This window comes from Halichoeres trimaculatus, unplaced genomic scaffold (genome assembly GCF_033239565.1).
Source record: "Halichoeres trimaculatus isolate MK-OKI-2021-1 unplaced genomic scaffold, fHalTri1.1 fHalTri1_scaffold_24, whole genome shotgun sequence".
Lineage (NCBI taxonomy): Eukaryota > Metazoa > Chordata > Actinopteri > Labriformes > Labridae > Halichoeres > Halichoeres trimaculatus.
This window is the reverse complement of record NW_027437202.1, coordinates 6,362,742-6,381,847: the sequence shown is the minus strand read 5'-3', so window position 1 is coordinate 6,381,847 and position 19,106 is coordinate 6,362,742. Positions and strand designations below refer to the sequence as shown.

The window sequence follows — 19,106 nt, the reverse complement described above, 5'->3', positions numbered from 1 at the left end:
TTTTAAATCTTTTATAAAGTCACAGTTGTGGTACATTAAAGTGTTTTTTTCACCTACTTTTTAAAGAGTAATAAATGCAGCACAGTGACGGGAATGACTATTCGCACCACCGACCACTAGAGGCGCTGTTCAGAAACTACCTGACCGGTTCTGCCCCAGCTTTTGTTGCTGGTCTCGTCCTCCCGGTGCCCCCATAGCCCCGCTCCCTCCCGATGCTAGCACCGTCGGGCTTGGCTGTGGGAGCGTAATGGCGGTGCACCGGGGACCCTCTACGAAATGGCTCTTCTCCCGGGAGCAGCTGGAAAACACGCCGTCTCGACGCTGCGGAATCGAGGCTGACAGGGAGCTTTCGTACCGGCAGCAGGCGGCCAACTTAATCCAGGATATAGGCCAGAGACTCAACGTGTATCCTTACGAAACACCGAGGCACCCGGCCCACTGACGGGTTAGCTCGGGCTAGTGTTAGCCTGCAGAAGCCGGAATGAAATAACTTGTAATCGCTTTTACCATACGCTTCTAAATCCACCTGAAAACGTTTATCTTATTCTCCTTTATCTTTATTTTGTCCTAATCTGAATACTACCCTCATTATATTTACATTTAACTGGCAGGGAGTGTTGAGGCCTGTATGTTAGCATAGCCATTGTTTTGTCTATTGTTAGCTTTTGTCTTAAGATATCAGAGATAAACATCAGTCCTAACAGTCTGGCGTGTTTGTTTACACAAATCTTGTGATTTTGATGTTTTTATTTTGTAATCAGAAGCTGATTTCTGTGAATTCATTTAGCTTTGATGAGATCTTACTGAGGGCACGTTTTCTAGCTGTCCACTTAACGCTAGCTCGATGCTAATTTGATGTACACACTGCTTAAGTCTTATAGCAATACCTTTCGTTTAAATCACATATTGTACCTTAACTTTTTCCCCAGCTCTCAACTTATTATTAACACTGCTATAGTATATATGCATAGGTTTTATATGATCCACTCCTTCTCAAAATTCCATAGAAATGTAAGTACAGCTCTCCAGTGTTTACACATATTACAATTATGTGTGTTTTAAACCCTGAGAACTGAAATGTCTTTTGTTTTCCCACCACAGATTATTTCCCAGACTACGTTGTTCCTGGCAGCTAAAGTTGAGGAGCAGCCAAGGAAGCTGGAACATGTCATTAAAATAGCCCATGCCTGCGTTAACCCACAAGAGCCTGCCCTAGACACGAAGAGCAATGTAAGTTAACTCTGACTAAAAGAAGAGGTTCAGATCTTTTGAGCTGCTCATCTACGGCTGACCTCAAACACACTTCTGGATAACAGATGTTCTGTAACTGCCTAATATGGCTCTTTGTGACTTTGGTGAGAAAAGACAAAGCCAGGTAGAGACTGAGTCAGAGAGAAATCGTACAATTAGTCAGTCTTTAAATCTGAGTCAGTCTTATTTTTATAACAGAGTCCCCACAAGTTGTGAAACCTGAGTTACTGAGAAACTACTCAAATTTGTTTCCATGTGTTAGTCATCACAAATCAACTTGCCCTGCTTATTTCTTCTTTTATTCCTTCTTCTCCTCCTGTATTGTTATTTTTTATAATTTGGCTGCAGGTCTAAAACTGTATTGATTTGTCGTTTTCAGGCATTCCAGCAGCAGGCACAAGAGCTTGTAGCACTGGAAACAATAGTGCTGCAGACACTGGGTGAGTCCTGTTAAACTCTGATCCTTCTGTGTTGTCTTTCCTGCAGCATGTGATTACAGGACGGGAAAGTTGACTGATTTTGAACTCTCTTTTCAAAAATGCTGCAGAGCTTTTCTTCCTTTACCTTTTTTATTTTAATTATACACCCCAGTGTCATCCTGCAGGGCTGTTTCATTGTTTCTACGCCTGCACTTTCAGCTGATGATCTCTATTCTTCCTCTTGATTGCAGGTTTTGAAATTACAGTTGATCATCCACACACAGATGTTGTGAGATGTTCCCAGCTAGTGCGAGGTAAAACCTTCTCTCACGCTTTTCCCCTCTCTGTTTCACACTCAAAGACTCAACTCAAGTCTAAAACCTACTTTCTCTTTCTTTACAGCAAGCAAGGATTTGGCACAGACTTCCTATTTCATGGCTACCAACAGGTTATTATCCTGTTCCCATTATTGCACTGTAATGGCACACTATAGCTTCCTGTCCTGCAGGGCCCCCCTTCCTGTGTCCAACGCCCTGTTTGCGCCCGGGTCCTGGGAACCCCCAGATTGGGGAAGTACCAGTCGGGCTGCTTTGTGCGGTGTATTGTACACGGGCTCTGTGTTGGCACAAAGGGGTTGAATGCACTATGTGGAGTGTAGTGATGCTGTTTACCTCTCAAGGTTGTTTGGTACGGAGTGCACATGTCTCAGAAAAACAAACTCAAACGGTAGCCTGAATATAGATTGCCACTAAAGATTCTTAAACTTATAGAGTGCTTTGGTAAGTATAGTTTACAGTTCTTTTTTAACTGTTATTATTTTGCACAATTCTTTTTTTTTTTTACCCCAGAAGAGCTAACAATCAAACACAAACTCTGCTGCAAACTGAATTCCATTCTCTGTGTGGTAAACGTAGAAATCCCAACATCATAAATCAGTCATAAAGTAGAAATTTTCTGACAAAGTAAATGCAATGCACTGAAAAGTATTGAGATGTTCCTTTATCCTGTACTTTTGGTACCATTGTGGTTTTCTAACATGTGTTAATGCATAACAAATAAACATAGTCGTGGAAATATAATACCATCAATGATGAAATTAGAGACACAAACATTGAAAGAGTCATCAACTTATTTCTTACTGCTGTACTGCTAAAATATAGAGTCTTTGCATGGCTTTTAATTTCCCCCTTCAGCTTATTTTTAGACAGGTTTCTTTTTCTGTGTTGCTTTTCCTTTTGTTCTAGCTTCAGCTCACTGGATCCAGTTTGCAGTGCAGTTTGGGATTTACAGTGCCTAGACCATTAACCCTTGAAAACGCGACACCTGATTGTCAGTGTTTCTCAGTCTGAAAATCCCTTTTTTAACAACATAACAGGATCTTTTATGTGTAACTAAATGATTGAAGATATTCCAAAAGATGCTTTCCCCCCTTTAGGAGATTGAGAAACACTGGTTTCACTGCTTAAGAAATCCCCTCTTTTCTTGAAATCAGCTCACAACATGACCCTGAGATTATGATTATGCACCAAACTGTTATAGGAACACATTCTAACAATTTAGGTTGTCGTAAATGTTCCAGTTCCTCGAGGTAAGGCTGTGCGTATGTGATGTGGTTTTTAATATCGTAAATATCGACTGAACTTTCACGAGTTCCTTATAAATGTGTACCAGCACAGAAGCCCGTCTGCTAACGGTTCCTTCTGTCTCCTGTGCTTCTTGTTTTCCCCATGCAGTTTGCACCTCACCACCTTCTGCCTCCAGTACCGGCCCACAGTGGTCGCATGTGTCTGCATCCATCTGGCCTGCAAGTGGTCCAACTGGGAGATCCCCGTGTCCACAGATGGCAAACACTGGTGGGAGTACGTGGACCGTACTGTCACGTTACAGCTGCTGGATGGTGAGACTGGTTTATTGTCCCTTCGCCTTGTTTTTCTACATGTGTGAAGTTGGTAAACCGATAAATCCTTTTCTTGATGCAACAGTTCCTCTACTTGTTGTCAAAGTTGTATTTTGTGTACTTTCCAGAATTAACACACGAGTTCCTTCAGATCCTGGAGAAGACGCCCAGCAGGCTAAAAAGGATAAGAAACTGGAGGGTACGTCAGTTATTCGTTCCTGCTTCCATTTGAGGTTGATTCATGGTGACGTGTGGTTTCTGATTGGATGTTTTGTCTCCATAGGCCATTCAAGCTGCTAAGAAGCCAAAGACAGAGGGCTCATCCGTGGACAGTGCCTTCCAGGGGACGTCCCTCGACGGCCTTCCCGGTGTCACCAACTCCTTCTTCCCCTCCACCTCCGGATCCGACTCTTCAGACATGCCCTCCCTGAACTCCATCACAGCCTCCTACGCCTCCTACCAGCCGCTCAGCGACCACTCCAAGTCCTGTGGCTACGACCAGTTCCCTGAACCCCACCCTTCAGACTTCACTCTGGTGAAACACGAACACAAAGCCGCAGGCGCTTCGAGCAGTAAACACCAGCAGCTTGCGACAAACGCCGCGGCCTTTTCACGGCCACAGAAAGTCTTGACTCTTGAAAAGTACAGAGAGAAACACGCAGCGGCAGACTTGGCTTTGCAGAACGGTATAAAGGACGAGCCGGGTGCTGACATGTATGTACCGCCGCCTCCTCTCACCTCGCATCACCACAAGAAACGCTCGCAACAGCTGGCGAGCCAGTCAGGAGAGGGCAGGAGGGAAAAGTCCAGCTCGAAAAAGAGTCGGATGGCTCCTGCTTTTACAGAAAACGGCTCGGCTACGAGCGAGGAGCTCAAAATGCGAATCAAAGTTTCATCAGATCGTCATGGAGGCTCAGAGCAAGGCAGCACGGGGAAAGACAAACACAAAGAGCACAGCAGCCACCGCCACTCAAAACACGGCCACTCACACGCTTATTCAATTAGCGGGAACGGCCGAGGGACAATAGACAACGCTTCCCTGTCTTTACGAGCTCCCAGCAGCCACTGCAACGACGTGGGCTCGTCTGGCTCTTCACGAAAGAGGCAACACTCTGACGCTGGAAACCACAACCACAACCACCACCACTCGTCCAAGAGCGGCAGGAGCTCCAAAGGAGGCCTCGGCTCGTCCCACTACGCATCGGAGAGCAGCTCGAGGATGGCGGAGCACCACGGCCACGACGGAACCAACGGCATGCTGACCACTAACGGCCAACACACTGACTACAAAGATACTTTCGACATGCTGGAGTCTTTACTAAGTGCCCAAGGAATGAACTTGTAACCCTCTGAGAGTCCCGCGGTGTCTAGATTAAGGTATTACCATGTTTAATAGAATTTTAAAAATGATTTTATTCGTCTTAAGTTATGAGTTCTGCATCGCCCTCAGTCGTGTCCTCACACTGATCAATGATGAATCATGAGCTGTCAAAATGTAAAATTATATGCATAGAGCTGTGTACAACTAGCTTGCAACAAAAGAAAAAGAAACCATGAGACGTTTTAAAGAATGTGGCTGAAAAACTGAGATTTAAACATTATTTTAACAAGCGCATGTTTTCAGTCACGAAAGGGAAGGCAGAGCTAGTGATCGCAGCCGTTGTGACAGTTTACGGACAGTTCTTTTCTCTTTTTTTATGTTAGGACGTTTTGTTCCACTAAAAATCTCAGGTCTTGAACTTTTTTGATATAAGAACGACTCTTCCTCTGTTTGGGTTTGCTACCTGTATTCGTGGAGATGTGTCACCTCGTCCGAGGGCGGGACTGTGTCATAGGAAAACTCGGTCTGCTCGTTTTTCTTTCAAAGAATGCATCAACAGTTCCAAAAACGAAACAAATGTGAGGCTCGCTCCATTTGCTGTCTATTAGCTGTTTATCGGGACTTCCAAGGCCGAACCTGAACTCAACGTGCAGACTCATTCTAGAGCTACAAATGAAGTTTACGTTACATCTGCTGTGAAAGTGCATTCAGATTTATATATCAGCTAAAAATTGCAAAACGGCCTTGTGATTGTTCCTTGTCAATCGCTATCAGTATGATTAATGTTAATACTACAGATCTCTAAAATAAGATTGTGTATATAGGACTGTAGATCAGATTTACAACTGTTTACGGTTTATTGCATCAGTCCAGACCTTCCTCCATTCAATGTATCATGAGATCTACAGCAGACTGTATTGATGAACATATCCTCGATTTGTGTATTGGGAGCCCAAATAAAGGTGTCAAAGTGACTTTTTTTCCTGGAGTTGTCTTGAAGCAGGAAAATGGTTTGGAAGCTTTTCATGTGGAGCAATGTTTCTACGATGCTGTATAATTTATCTGAAACTTTTGAAGATGTTTAAGCTGTACGGCACCAACTGACAACAATGAGGCTCATTTATCCTCCCTTACGTACATTTTTTTTCCAATGCATTATTAGTAAAATATTAGCAGCGGTTGTTGGAAACAAAAACTTAAACGGTGTTAGCAGAAGAATAATTAAGCTATGTGCATAAAACATTTACAAAAACTAAAGTAATAGTAGTTAATAGACAGGGAGACAAATAATAAATATTTTAAATTTGGAATATAGGGTCAAACTTTTTCAAAACGTCAAAGTCACTGCTCACGTACCTTCTAGCGTACTTTACGTTTGCATTGCTGTTAACCAATACATCCACTAGATGGCGCCGCTCGTTAATAACAAGTCCAAAAACAAACATGGCGACTGTGGAGGAGGTATTGCTAATGTACCGCTTGCATTAAAGACAAGTCGGATGCAGTGTCGTAGGCAGCGGTGGTCAATGAGGCCATAGACTGTAAATGTAATTTAAAAATAAAATAAAAAATACAGTTTATTCCCTAAATACAGTCTGTAGGTGAGTCCATTAAGCACACCGCTGTTGTCTTTTCTTCCTCGTTCCCCTCTAGAGCCACATATCGAGTAGTTATAGCAATACTGCCCCCATGGTTATCGGTGGTACTGCACCGTTTGACCGTTTAACTTCATAGAAACGTTCAGAAATATGGACGAATGCAGAGCACATAATAAGTATCTGGATCTGTTTTTAATATTTAACGTTGAGCATAAATGGGACGTTAAGCTGTAAAAAGAGGAGGAAAGGAGTCTGCAGCTTAAATAAGCCTGGGTTCAAACTTGGGGCAACTGCTCAAGATCTAGGAAGAATATTCCAACTGGTGTGTCCTGATTTATAAAAATCAAACACCAAACTGTCAAGAAATAAAATGCTGGTTTATAAAAAAAATGCAGTTCTTAGTGAAAAAATGAAGCTCCCTTTTTTGGCTTGGAACCCACATAGCATGTGAAAATGAAAAACAGCCAAATCATGCAGATGGTTAATCCCAGCTTCATAACACTGGATTTATTCCTCTTTGAATCTCAGCCTGTGCTGCATTTGAAGATAAAAATGAGTCAAAAGCTGCACAGCCTCTCTCTGCAGACCATATGGTGAGTTAATTTATTGATTGTGCCACCATGAGAGAACTTGTAATCACTGCACATTAAAATGACCACTCAGATTTTGGTGAAGCAGCTTTAATTCAGGAGGACGAGTCTTTTTGTTGCTGCTGCAGTTTGTATTTAAAGCAATGATGCAGGATTGAATTCCACTGCACGAGCAGCAAAGCTTCACTTTTAGATTTTTGCACACAAGCAGGATTTTGTGTCTTAATAATTGTGGAAACTGTGCAAGGAAATTGTCGTCTTCTTTCAAATTAGCTTAAGGGCATTTCTTCTTTCGTCTTCCCACAGGAAAGACTGTTTGACAGCGAAACCTGTCATTTGCTCCCATCAGCAACCCTCCAGGGGGTTTCAAGCTTCAGGATTTTTTTTTCTTACACTCTCACACATACAGAGCTGATGGTTCATTTGTGGGTGGAACATAAATCCAGTTCCTGATAATTAACTAGCACCCTCAGAGCAGACGCAGCGTTTTTCACCAAGTATTACCTTCTAATTTTAGCGAGGAAGACAATGGGGAAATTCAGCGGGAGGACGTCAGTGAAAATTCAACCATCTGGACTTTTCTCGCGTACTGGTGGGAGGGTGATGATTTATTTTCAGCAACCTCTCGAGCTGAATAAGAGACGCCTACTGCTCGAAAATCCGCAGAGAGGAAGAGATGAGAGCGGCTTTTGTGAGCAACAAATCCCAGAATTAAGAGCCATCTGAAAGGAAAACATGGTCCAAGCTCTAATTACAACTCAAAGGAAAGGGACAGATATAGATGTGTGCAGGCAGAGATCCAAGATTAACAAATTAGTCTGAGTGTGATTGTTTGAGACGCACAGGTAGGTTTTTAAAAAGTTGCATTTTAGGACTTCCATCTTTGTTTTCTTCAGGACAGTGATGGTAAAAGCACCTGCAGTGATTTCCAGGAGATGACGTTCAGCAGAAGTCTCATAATGTCCCTCTGATCCTCGCCTGAAATACCGCAACATCACCTCTAGATGGCAGTGTTACCTTTGGCCTTTAGTCCTGGTCTCAACACAAACATCCAGCATCATTTTCTGCCTTCAGAGGAATGTTTTAACAGCAAACAAGACGCAGTGTTGAATAACCTTGAAAAGGGTGCAGCTTCTCCCGCCACGAACCCAAGGTGCCTCCCTGCACACCTCGTGATCCTCACACACACACACACACACGTGTCGCCACAAACTTTGGACCTGATCCATCTAATTAACAGATTCAGATAACTGTCGGACGGCGGAGGCTCACAGGCATTCCAGGAAATGTCACGGCACCTTGTAATTTTCGGCGGTTTGAGCTGATCAAAAGGCCTTCGCCGCGCGGCATACGGCGCACTCACGCCTGTATCAGCCGTAATGCAAATGATGCCCAGGAAAGTGGCATAATTATAAGCCATTGAAAGTCCATTGTCATTCCTGTCTGAGAGGTCTCTCTTGAAAAATCAGGAGCTGATGGGAACCCCTCTAAGTACCTGAGATAGAGCCTGAGGGGGAAAATGGCTCGGCCTGGGCTGCCATTATGCCACGGTGGCGCAATTATACCCAGTGATTGGCAGGAGCATAAATTAGCCTCCGTCTTCATGATGTCGTTTACTTTTCTTCCCAGCTCACTTACGAAGGTATCCCTTCTTTCACATGCTTGCCTGAGACAGCTGTTCCCCCAGAAAAGACGACACCATTCCACAATATTCTGTGTAATTACTCCTTTTACTACCCCGGTTTATTCCTCCGTGCATCCTCTGGCGGCCTGAACACCAGAGATTCATGTTTGGGGTGGGATTCACAGAGCACCAGCTGTCCTTTAAAAAGAAACAGCTCGAAAAAACACAGTTGATGTGAAATGTCTTCCTCCCTGCTCGTCCCCAATCATCAATAATTCACCAGCTTCGACATTTGAACTAATTATGGTGCACCAATGGCCTATTTGAGCTGGGTCCTGTCACATGAAAGCTGCCAGGTCTTTCCTGTCAGTGGTGACGGCTGCAGAGCGAAGGGACAGCGGCGGAGGTGTAGCCATTAAAACGAATGGAGGCACCTCTAACAATGGCTCCCTGACATAAACACACAAACAGGAAGTGGAGCCAGGCATAGGTTACACACACATGAGGGGGGAATGAAAAAAACGTGCTGTCTCATACACACCCACACGGATACATACATAAACATGATGCGCTACAGAAGCAAACACACACAAACACACACTCTGTGACGCGCCCGCCACCTGTGTGGGTTGTTTGGCCTCCTCATCCAGACCTCTCTGGTTTTAATTAGCCGGCTGCTGAAGTGTTTTCCTTTTTATACTCTCTGAAGGGCGATGATAACGGCTACAGTCGAGATGGAGGCTCTCCGCTGGTTTGTTTCATTAGGGAGAGCATAATGACCCTGCAATCACAACACCAAGAAAATACCTTCCCTAATAATTATTTCCCTCCTAATGGTTCGCTTTATACTCTCCTATGGCTTTTGTGAATGAACAACTGAAGGGACTTATAATTGTAAAGGGAGATCATTAACACTTTGAAGGAAGCTAAAGCTAAAGCTTGAAGCTACCGTTGGAAAATCGCCAACCAACCCCCATTTCAAAAATGTCAAATCCTTAAAAACTCAAGACGACAAACTCACTGCGCCATCAACAGTCGATGACAGGATTGTCATCTTGTTGTACTCCATTTCCATCTTAAGGCTGACATCGCTGCCAGTCTGAACAATTCCTGCGGGGGACGCGGATTGTTCTTCCTAACAATTGCTTCATAGTCGGAAAAAAAGAGTCAAACATTTGATGAATAGAACAAAGGAATCAAAAAGTCAGGTGGTAATAAGACGACTTTACATGTCGTGGCTAACTTGTACTCCAGGAGCTTTTTGGTTCATCAGGTTTCCGTGGGAGATACAGCTGGGTGTCATCAGCATAGCGGCGAAACAAAACGTTATGGATTATGCGCCCGAGTGGGAGTATGAGGAGGAGGATGAGTTGGTTATTGAGGAAGCTGAATTGGAAAGGTAGGAGTTGAGGCTTTCCAGAGCTGGATTTGGGTTGACAGAGCATAGAAATCTGGTTTTCTGTGTTCACAGCAGCGGCGGGGTGAAGCAACAAGGGGGGAGCTGCCAAGGGTTTATTGATATTTTAAGGTGAAGCAGCGTGGATGAAAATAGCGATTCTCGTTTCAGTTTGAGGTTTCTTGCTTTTGTAACTCCTGCAGCGCGATGAGATATTACACAATAAAGCAGACGAGCAGAGAAGCAGTTTTCATAAAAAGGTCTGTGTCCACATTCAACCGTGCAGGTATTACAACACCGACATGGAGATAATGTTGTGGAGAGATTGCTGCTGTAATCTTCTATTAATATGTCTTCAAAAGCAAAGGTGCCTGTGTGTGAGGCAGCGATTCATGCTTTTGTGTGGGCGTAACAAAGCTAATCCTCTGTGTGTGAAGATGCACCTGCTGCTGGGTAATTCCTCTGGTGTGCGTTCCTGCCCTCCTCCTCCTCCTTCGTCGTCCTTTCCTTTCTTTGAATTAGCTTCTCATTAATTTGACAAACACTCAATCACAAGCCGCACATTGCAGCAGCACGCTGAACGGTTGAAGAGGAGTGTTCAGGAGCTTTCCACTCCTGGCAGTGTTAGCTGAGTTTATCTGATATGAATCTGGGACAAAATGTGTCCAGAAAAAAAAAAAAGTTGAGGTATCCGTTTCTGCAGACTTGTTTAAACACTGGCACCGTGTTGACTCCACTTTCCACACTCTCGGGGTGAACACTGATGCTTCTCTCACTTCTCCAGGTATTTCTGAACACACCGCTCCTTTCATCACGGCTGGCACAACCTGCACGCTCGCACATAATTAAACACGATTTAAATCATCACATAGAATAATTCTGTGTGGGCTGATGGCGACTGTTGCTAAGGCCAACTTTCCCCCCTTATTTTTTTTTTTTGCACCAGCCCACTCACACAGTAATTGAGATACTGGCATAAATGAATACACAAAAAAGAAAAAAAAAGAAGAAGTGGTGTGGGTGTGAAGATGTCCGCGGTTGAGTGTCCAAAAGCAACCCACTCAAACAGCCGAGAGTGCTTATCGATAAATTTGAACGGACGTTTCTGACACAGGTATCATCGCCTCAGAGTGGAGTCAGATTTACATTTATGATGAAAGATTGATGACACATGTGATGCTTTTCAATCACTGTTGCATTTTTGGCACTGGGGCCTCACAGTTTTAAAACTGAACACTTTAACCACACTTAGGTTCAGTGGCGTGCATAGACTTTTTGGAGGGCAGGGGCGAAACGAAACAAAGGGCACCAAGGGCACTTGATTTAACCACCCAAGACAGCAGGGAACTATGGCACGCAAAAAACACTGTATCTGACTTTATAATAAGAAAAATCCAGGTTTAAGACGCCAGGGGGCTTTTAATTTGAACTTCTACAAACAGGAAGTGGCAGCTAATGATGGTAAATGAAGCTTTCTGAAGCTCTCCAGCGAAACAGTTCACAAAAAGGTTCATTTCGAGAGTCTTCATGAGCTCACAAGCCCCCCTGCTGGTTTAACCACTTCCTAAGCATACACCCACTGCATAAAACATAGACGTAGTCTCCCCAACATCACTCGTCTGTTTCTGAAACGGAAAACGAAGCATATTGGCCATCGCGGCCATATTGGTGGTGGCAAGGGCTCCGGGTACAGCTATAGGGTGCCTGTCGGTCACCAGGCTGTAAATAGTTTAATTTCTGTTTTGTATACTGCTTTTTTGGCTTGGTGTGTATGTGACTTCCTGTACTTCCGGAGCCAGCCTCAAGGGGACACTCAAAAAATAGCAGATTTTAGCACTTCCTCAATGTCACATATTCTTTGACTGGAGGTTGCCGCTTGTGTCCACGCAAGTTTTTTTAGACTAGAAAACAGGGCAAAAGTGAAAAATGACATGCAGGAAAGAGGCCACAGGCTGGATTTGAACTTGGGCCACCCACTAGAGGGCAAATCTTACAGGGCACGACCTCGACTGGTAGGCCATCTGCACCCTGTACTCCAGATTTCTATAAATCACTTGGTAACTTGTGAGTTTTTCCCTCTAGGACCAAGGGTCATGTGACACCACAAAAAGCCTCAGTGTTGCTTGTTGCTCTTTGGGTTTGCAGTTGCGCTGTACAACGATCGTCTCCCACCATCTTGGAATGAACTCTCCTCGTTGTCAGCTGAGAAAAGTCTCGGTAGATTCAGGTGAAAACTGTCGCTGTTTGTGCTCACACACGCTGCCCACCCTGTGAATCCTCAGACACATTTAGGACTTCATAGCATGTGTTAATACAGCTTCCCATGAACAAAAGGCCTCCTTGAAACTTACCTTAAAAAGCCTCTCCTGAAGTGTTAATTCAACTGCAAATATAACACAGCTGAATGTGAATAAATGTGTTTGCAGCTCAGAAAAGGTGTTTCCACCCTCCCTGGTTTGATTGGACTAATTAGGTAACAATAGCAGGCTTGAAAACTCCTCCGCCAACGCTGAATAACTCTCCGACTTACACCCAAAGAAATTACTCCTAACACTTCAGACTGGAGCTAAACTTGTTACTGGCCTTTGTAAACTTATTCCAAACTTTTGGAAGCAAGTCTGTTGTTGGTGGGTACGTTTCTGTTGTTGTGAGTTTTATAATATCGGCTACATGGTGATAATCATCTCATGGCAGACGTCCCAGATCCCTGGATTGCCAACACAGGAGAATCAATTGTTGCGGAGTCCAAAGCCAATCTGTCCACGGATATCCACTGAAGGTTCTTCATAGGAGATGATGAAAATGTGACCTTTAAATGAGGATTTGGTGGCTAATTTTGCAGTTGAGATGAGGTGAGATATATTATTAGAGCAGCAAACTTGTAGCTCCTTTGTAGCTGCCTAATGACTTGCAAGGAGGTCAGCTGGAGTGCAAGTACACTGGGCTGAGGTTCGCGTCTGGCATTTAAAAAGCATTGCACTCACCTTTATTTTAAAATGCTACGAGATCAGACGCAGTAAGAGGAAGTTTGAAGAGTTTGACATGCCAGGAATTCACAAAATGTTTGACTGGGAACTTCAAAAGACTGCTTTAGTAGATGGAGTCCAAGCATGTTTTGCCAGTTGGATACAAGCAGCACAGGGTGCTAAAATTTCCAGCAATGGCTGAAAAGTGCTGGATTATTTCCACACAGTTCCTCCAGACTCAGTCACATGATCTGATTCAATGTGTAGCAGTGAGGTGGGAACGTAAAGGATCTGAGTCACACTGTTTCCAGCTCTGAGCTGACACTGATGTGCGACAAGTCATCCAGCGCTGTTCGGTCGCTCATGCCGCAGTGTTCAAGGCATTATGGGATGTTGTTCTGACAGAGCAGAGGGCTGATGGAAGACGGTCGCAATCGCCCTCTTCTCATTAGACTCAGGGCTGTGTGTGCTCATTAGGCCGGCAGCAGCGCAGTGGGGATCTATTCTCCTGAGGTGACCAAAGGTGCTTACACAGACCTTCCAAGTCCCAGTAATGATGCCCTAGACCTGTCACTCTTGTCACACGACTGACATGACCTTTTTCTGGCTTATGCGCTGAAAGGATAAAAAAAAATACCCTAGATGAGGCAAGAGGGGATCTATTTCGCCCCCTGAATTCGAGAATCAGCCCAGTTTTGCATCAGAAACTTTCCAAGCGTGTTGATCCACTTTTCTGAAGCCAACAGTCTCGTTTGGACGGAGCAATTTAAGTGATTGTGCCGCAGGTTTTTTAATGTAAGCACAAAAGCGAGACCTTGCCATTAAGACCTATGAAACGCAGTCATGCTGTGCGGCTGAATAGATGTCTGGAAGCAATCTGTGAAAGATGGCTGATCAATGGCTGGAGAATGAAATGGGAGATGAAAAGATGTCTCATGAAAAGGGGGACTTGTCGGAGGGCGGTTTGTTCGTATTTTTTTTTTCTTCCTGTTTTTAACCTCAATCATCTGAGCTCAGTGTACATGAAAGGAGAAAACGGTTAATGCTGTAACCTGCTGCGGCTTTCTTCCTCTGATGTCAAGTGTCGCCAGGACTGAACATTTCAGGGACTGTATGTTAGGTTAATGCTGCAAACATCTTCGTCCTCAGCACGGTTCACTGGGCTTTGATTGTCTATGCTGCTGTAAAGGAAGCTAATGCTAATAAAAAGAACATTTGCGCTTGGTAGATTATTGCAGTCCATCAAGTACATGATGCATGTTCTTTCTGTGGTACGGTACGGATCAGTACAGTTTGGTACGGTACAGCCTGATCCTGTTTGTGTTTCCAAAGTCGGATGCTGATAGCAGCGTCAGCTATGTGATAGCGTGACACAGTAACGAAGAAGGAAAATGTGACAGTTTTCGTTTCAACAGGTGAGTGAATTTCCAGACAAAAGTAAATTATCTAATGTGTTGTTCTTTATCACCTCTGTTGCACGGGGAGTGATAATTCTTTTGGCCAATCAATGGACTGCAGGGTTTCTAGCTCCACCTTCTGGGGTCGGATCTGTATGCCTGAAACCCCAACAGAAGGGTACAAAAAAGTGGTATGGTACAGGTCAAAAAGTGGGACGTTACAGGTCAAAAAGTGGGACGGTACAGGTCAAAAAGTGGGACGGTCAAAAAGTGGGACGGTACAGGTCAAAAAGTGGGACGGCACAGGTCAAAAAGTGGGACGGCACAGGTTGGTAATTTAGGGACCACAAAATGTGTGCCGTACCGAGACGAACCAAACTGAACAACTTGGAGGAAATAGGGAATAAGAAACTGTATGACTTATTTCCAAGAAGCGCTTTTACAACAAACACATGATCCACCAATTGTTCATTCCCTTACTTCCTGTGCTAAGTTAAACTGCATCAGATGTGGTCACATCCAGTCCTCGCAGGCCCTCTCTAAACAAAGCCTGATTGTAATGGGCCACATGAAGCGCCAATTTAGCCCCACATGAGCTCCACCATACAAATGACAGCGAGCTACAGTGAAGACGTACATAAATCCCGGCCAGATTGGGGACTGTATGAATTATGCTAAGAACCTTATCTGTTATTTCCCCTGATCTCCTGCTGGGTGAATTGATTGCGTTTTTGGTCTTAATCCGCAGCATGCCATGCATCTTGGGAGACAACCAGGGAGCCATCTTGAATAAATAGAATTTGGACTTGACAAAAGCCACCTCCAGCTGAGCAATGAGAAAGCATCCTTTTACCGCTGCACATCCCCTACCACGCAGAATGACATTAGGAAATCGCCAAGCCTTGCTTTGTATGGAATTGTTGCATTGATTTTCTGTTACTCCCTCCACTTCCTCTTGGAATATGATTTGCGTGTATGACACTCATCAGGATGGATCAGCTCATTTTGGAAAGCTGCATCTGCAATGGCGGTCCCACAGAAACACCTCACTGCAACCAGAGACGGAGTTTTAATGAGATTAATGTGATCGCTTATGAGTGATGGTCCTCCACCAATTACCTGGGCAGTAATGCCGTTTTCTTCCACCCAGGGCGTCAGGCTCAGTCGAGCGATGCCAGCGTTCTGCAAGCACGGGGCTGCAGCAGGAAATGATTAATCATCTCATCACCATCCAGAGAGATAATATGACAATAAAGACAAAAGCCTCCCATCAGCTGCGAGGCTTTAAAGCCAAGAAATGCTGCCTAAACGCCGACTCCAGAGTTCAATTAGACAATGGGTGCAGCCTTTTAGGAAACAAGCTTTCTGGATGTTGTTACACAAAACCACAGAGGTCCGACTGGAGGTCCATTCTTTTTCTATAATGAGTTCACATTCCAGCAGAATATCAGAGGGGCTTCAGCGTGACAGAGACTGCCGCTCCTGTTTTTCACTCCTGAAGGAGAGCAGCGGGGTTTCGGCCTCCCTCGTGTCTATTTCCTTTCCCTCGCTGAAGGGCAGGGAGGGTCACAAACACAGAGGGATCACAGCGGAGAGTGTGGCAGCTAGGAATCAAACCGCAGCAGGGCTCAGCCACGGATTGGAGAGCCGGCGGCTGCACGCGGCGCACTGTGCAGGCTTTTATTGGCCCTTTTCCATCACACCTGTCACACAAGATTGGGTTTGTAGAAGCGCTTCCTTCAGCTGAAAAGGCCAAAGTAGATTATGGGGGCAGGAGAGGTTGAAATGGAATAACCGGTGGAATGGCGCCAAATATAACGCCTTGCTGTCTGAATGCAAATCATCATTGAATTATGAATGATTTGTGTAGTTTAGTGTCAAGATCCTCCTGCTTCGAAGTCCCCCCCTCCTCTAGAAGAAGACACATTTTATCACAGATCCTACAGGGAGAAAGGGGAAATGACACCGCCTGTAATGATCATCACTCTCGTACAAAACGCCTGTAATTAGAGAAATTCCTATGGAATTGAGTTGCAGTGATATTAATCTCTTTCTCAATTTGCTTTGGACCCCCATGAGCTCTGCGAAGGGCCCCTGGAGGGACCTGACCCACATTGAGAAACAGTATCGCAACAGAGGTGATGTTTTGCTCTCAGCAGTGTCCTCTCTCTTCGCGTTCTCCTTTCTGCTTCTCGATGTTTGTGGCGACCGTTGAAGCCAGAAATCGCATCACAGATCAGGGACTACTTTCAGTTGCGGAGTGATACACTTTGGATAACTTCTGCTTTTACTTCCAGCACATCTTCACCCAGCTAATTCCGTCCATGTGACGTTCAGAGGGCGCCGTGTTGCTATGTAACCTGTTGAAGCCTCTGCAGAAGCGGCACGGCGGCAGATGTTGGTTCGTACATCAGTGTTCGAGTACGTCTTTATTACTGGAGGTGGTGTTTCTCTTTTGAGCTGAAAGGTTGTCCAGTGCAAACAGTGTCACGTGCACGCTGCTCTTTACCCAGCAGCCTCTCTGGGAAGCACATGAGACGTCTTCATCTCATTATGGCTCCATCTGACAAACACACACCCCTCCACTTTGCTTTTATTTGCACAGAAACACACTCAGGTACAGTTTTAGTTACCTCTCCCGCACACACACTTGCACCTTTTGGGTGTAATAAAACAGCAGATCAGAGTCATTGGCTGCTGACAGGGACTGACACTGAAACCTGCTGTTGTTGGAAGGCTGCCTGGGAGATGTTCATTACTCACAAAGCTTGTCGGTTTGGACAGGAGAGGAACAACGGTCTTATTAAGTGGAGACCTGGAGCAGCCGTAGGGGAAATACACACACACCCACGCTCGCACCCACATGGGCTCGGAGAAAGTTTCAAACCGTGGCTCCGACGAAGCGCCGTGATAGGCTGGGAGTAGTTGGGGGCTGCCAGGAAAATTTAAAAACTTTGCAAGCGACGGCGAAAATGTGCTGAGCTCGGAGTTTGACACGGCTGACAGACAAATCGTGACATGACGACATCTCAGCGAGAGAGGGGAGGTAAAAGTCTGCAGCGGAGGAATGTGACGGCCTGGTTTTCACTGCCTGCTGGTATTGATTGGAGTTTCTGATGTCTGTCTGGCTCATTGTATAACTCTCACAAGAACAGATTCAATATTCCCGACATTGCTGAACCTGAAGCCTTGTTTCCATAGTAACTCTGCTCTCCGGCTCTCTAAACATAGCCCTCCTGACTGACTTTAGCCCTGTTCAGATCATCAAGCACAGCTGAAGAGGAGGTATGAGCGTGGATGTGGACAATAATGTTCCTGACTCCAGGCGATGAAACGATTTGCTGGCTTGTCAGAACAGCCAACGTCTTGGTGTATTTACAGTCCAAGCTGAGCTGGAAGCCGCGGAGGGAAAGGAGACAACATGAAACAAAGCAAAAATAGTTTTTATTTCATACCAGTGTTCATCCATCTTCAGAGGAGGAAGATTTACAATTCACAACTTGATAACCTCGTTGAGAACACTTTTAATCACAAAGCCCTTAATTCATCTTCCACCTGCTGTTTCTCCAAGTTTGCAAAATCTTAAAATAGGCGCGACTCTCTAAACAACCTGCTCCAGTTCAGCCTCCAGGAAAAAAAACGGGGGGGTCATAAATCAAATCTATCACACTTGCGACATTTCGGGGACGAGGCTGAATTTGCATTTGGCGCATCCGTTGGTAAAGTGAATCGCTAAGGATGTGGGTGATGTCAAGGAGAGAAGGAGGACGCGAGGATCCCGATCATGATTTTGTGTCTAGGAAATCAAAACTTTGGATTCAAGAACCTACTTCCTGACGAAGAACCTGCTGATGTCTGACGCAACCTTGGACGCCGCAGCGCTCTTCCTCGCCTGGCTCCGCTCCCTGGCTTGCTGGACTGTCCTCTGGGGAGAAAACATGATGCAAAGAGTTAAATCTGCAGCAGGACGAAAAAAAAGTCAGATCAATATATCGAGCATCTGTGGATTGAAGTGTCGGAGCGGTGGCATAGACAGCGTAAGGTTCCTCTTATCAGGTAGCACAGTTCCTCACATCATGTCAGCGATGAAGGGTGTCCATCCACAGTGACACCGGCGTGAAAGCTGTGCACATTTCAGCTCTAAAATCAGGCGTGAGCTTTGTTTTGATGATGAAATATGAACTGAAGTGAAGATTTACAAACCCTATATATCAATATGTCAACAGCACACACACCGTGATGTTATTACAGCCAATATAAGGCTCTGTGAGAGATGGTGTGACTTATGATCAATGTGTTTGACCATGTATCACATTACTGCCACACCATGTGATCCTCAACATGACTGATGAGCTCTGCTCTTTATGTGGGAATAAAGGAGAGCTCTGTGCACCGTGTCTTTAAATGTTGAGCCAAGGGTCTTCAACCAGTGGCCCTTTGACTCCTTTGCAGTGGCTGCTTGTAGCTTCAAATTTTTTTTACTGAACTAAAGAACTTTTATTTGTCTTACAGAGGGTGTTGGTGATCAAAGATACTGACAGTAAATAAAATCCTGCGTTAACATTTAGTTGAACTAAATCTTCATCCCATCTGTCAATAGAGCCTGCCACCGCTCTACTTCACCTCCTACAACATCAACAGCCCACC

The 19,106-nt window shown here is 44.8% G+C and overlaps 1 protein-coding gene across 1 annotated transcript; it reads left to right on the top strand.

Annotated features, from left to right (window-relative positions):
• Nucleotides 1-163: 163 nt before the first annotated feature.
• On the top strand, nucleotides 164-5,872 carry ccnt2b (cyclin T2b). The gene is made up of 9 exons (XM_074664516.1): nucleotides 164-405; nucleotides 930-1,011; nucleotides 1,102-1,230; nucleotides 1,631-1,691; nucleotides 1,922-1,984; nucleotides 2,073-2,118; nucleotides 3,404-3,567; nucleotides 3,696-3,766; nucleotides 3,851-5,872. Exons 1-9 carry the CDS (start codon nucleotides 248-250, stop codon nucleotides 4,910-4,912), a joined length of 1,836 nt encoding a protein of 611 aa, XP_074520617.1. The 5' UTR covers nucleotides 164-247; the 3' UTR covers nucleotides 4,913-5,872.
• Nucleotides 5,873-19,106: the final 13,234 nt, after the last annotated feature.

Bases quoted from the DNA above. Each gene is read 5' to 3' on its own strand.
- ccnt2b (XM_074664516.1), top strand. From the start codon at position 248: ATGGCGGTGCACCGGGGACCCTCTACGAAATGGCTCTTCTCCCGGGAG. The intron at 1,231-1,630 runs GTAAGTTAACTC...TGTCGTTTTCAG, and splicing joins CCCTAGACACGAAGAGCAAT to GCATTCCAGCAGCAGGCACA. The intron at 3,568-3,695 runs GTGAGACTGGTT...TGTACTTTCCAG, and splicing joins CACGTTACAGCTGCTGGATG to AATTAACACACGAGTTCCTT.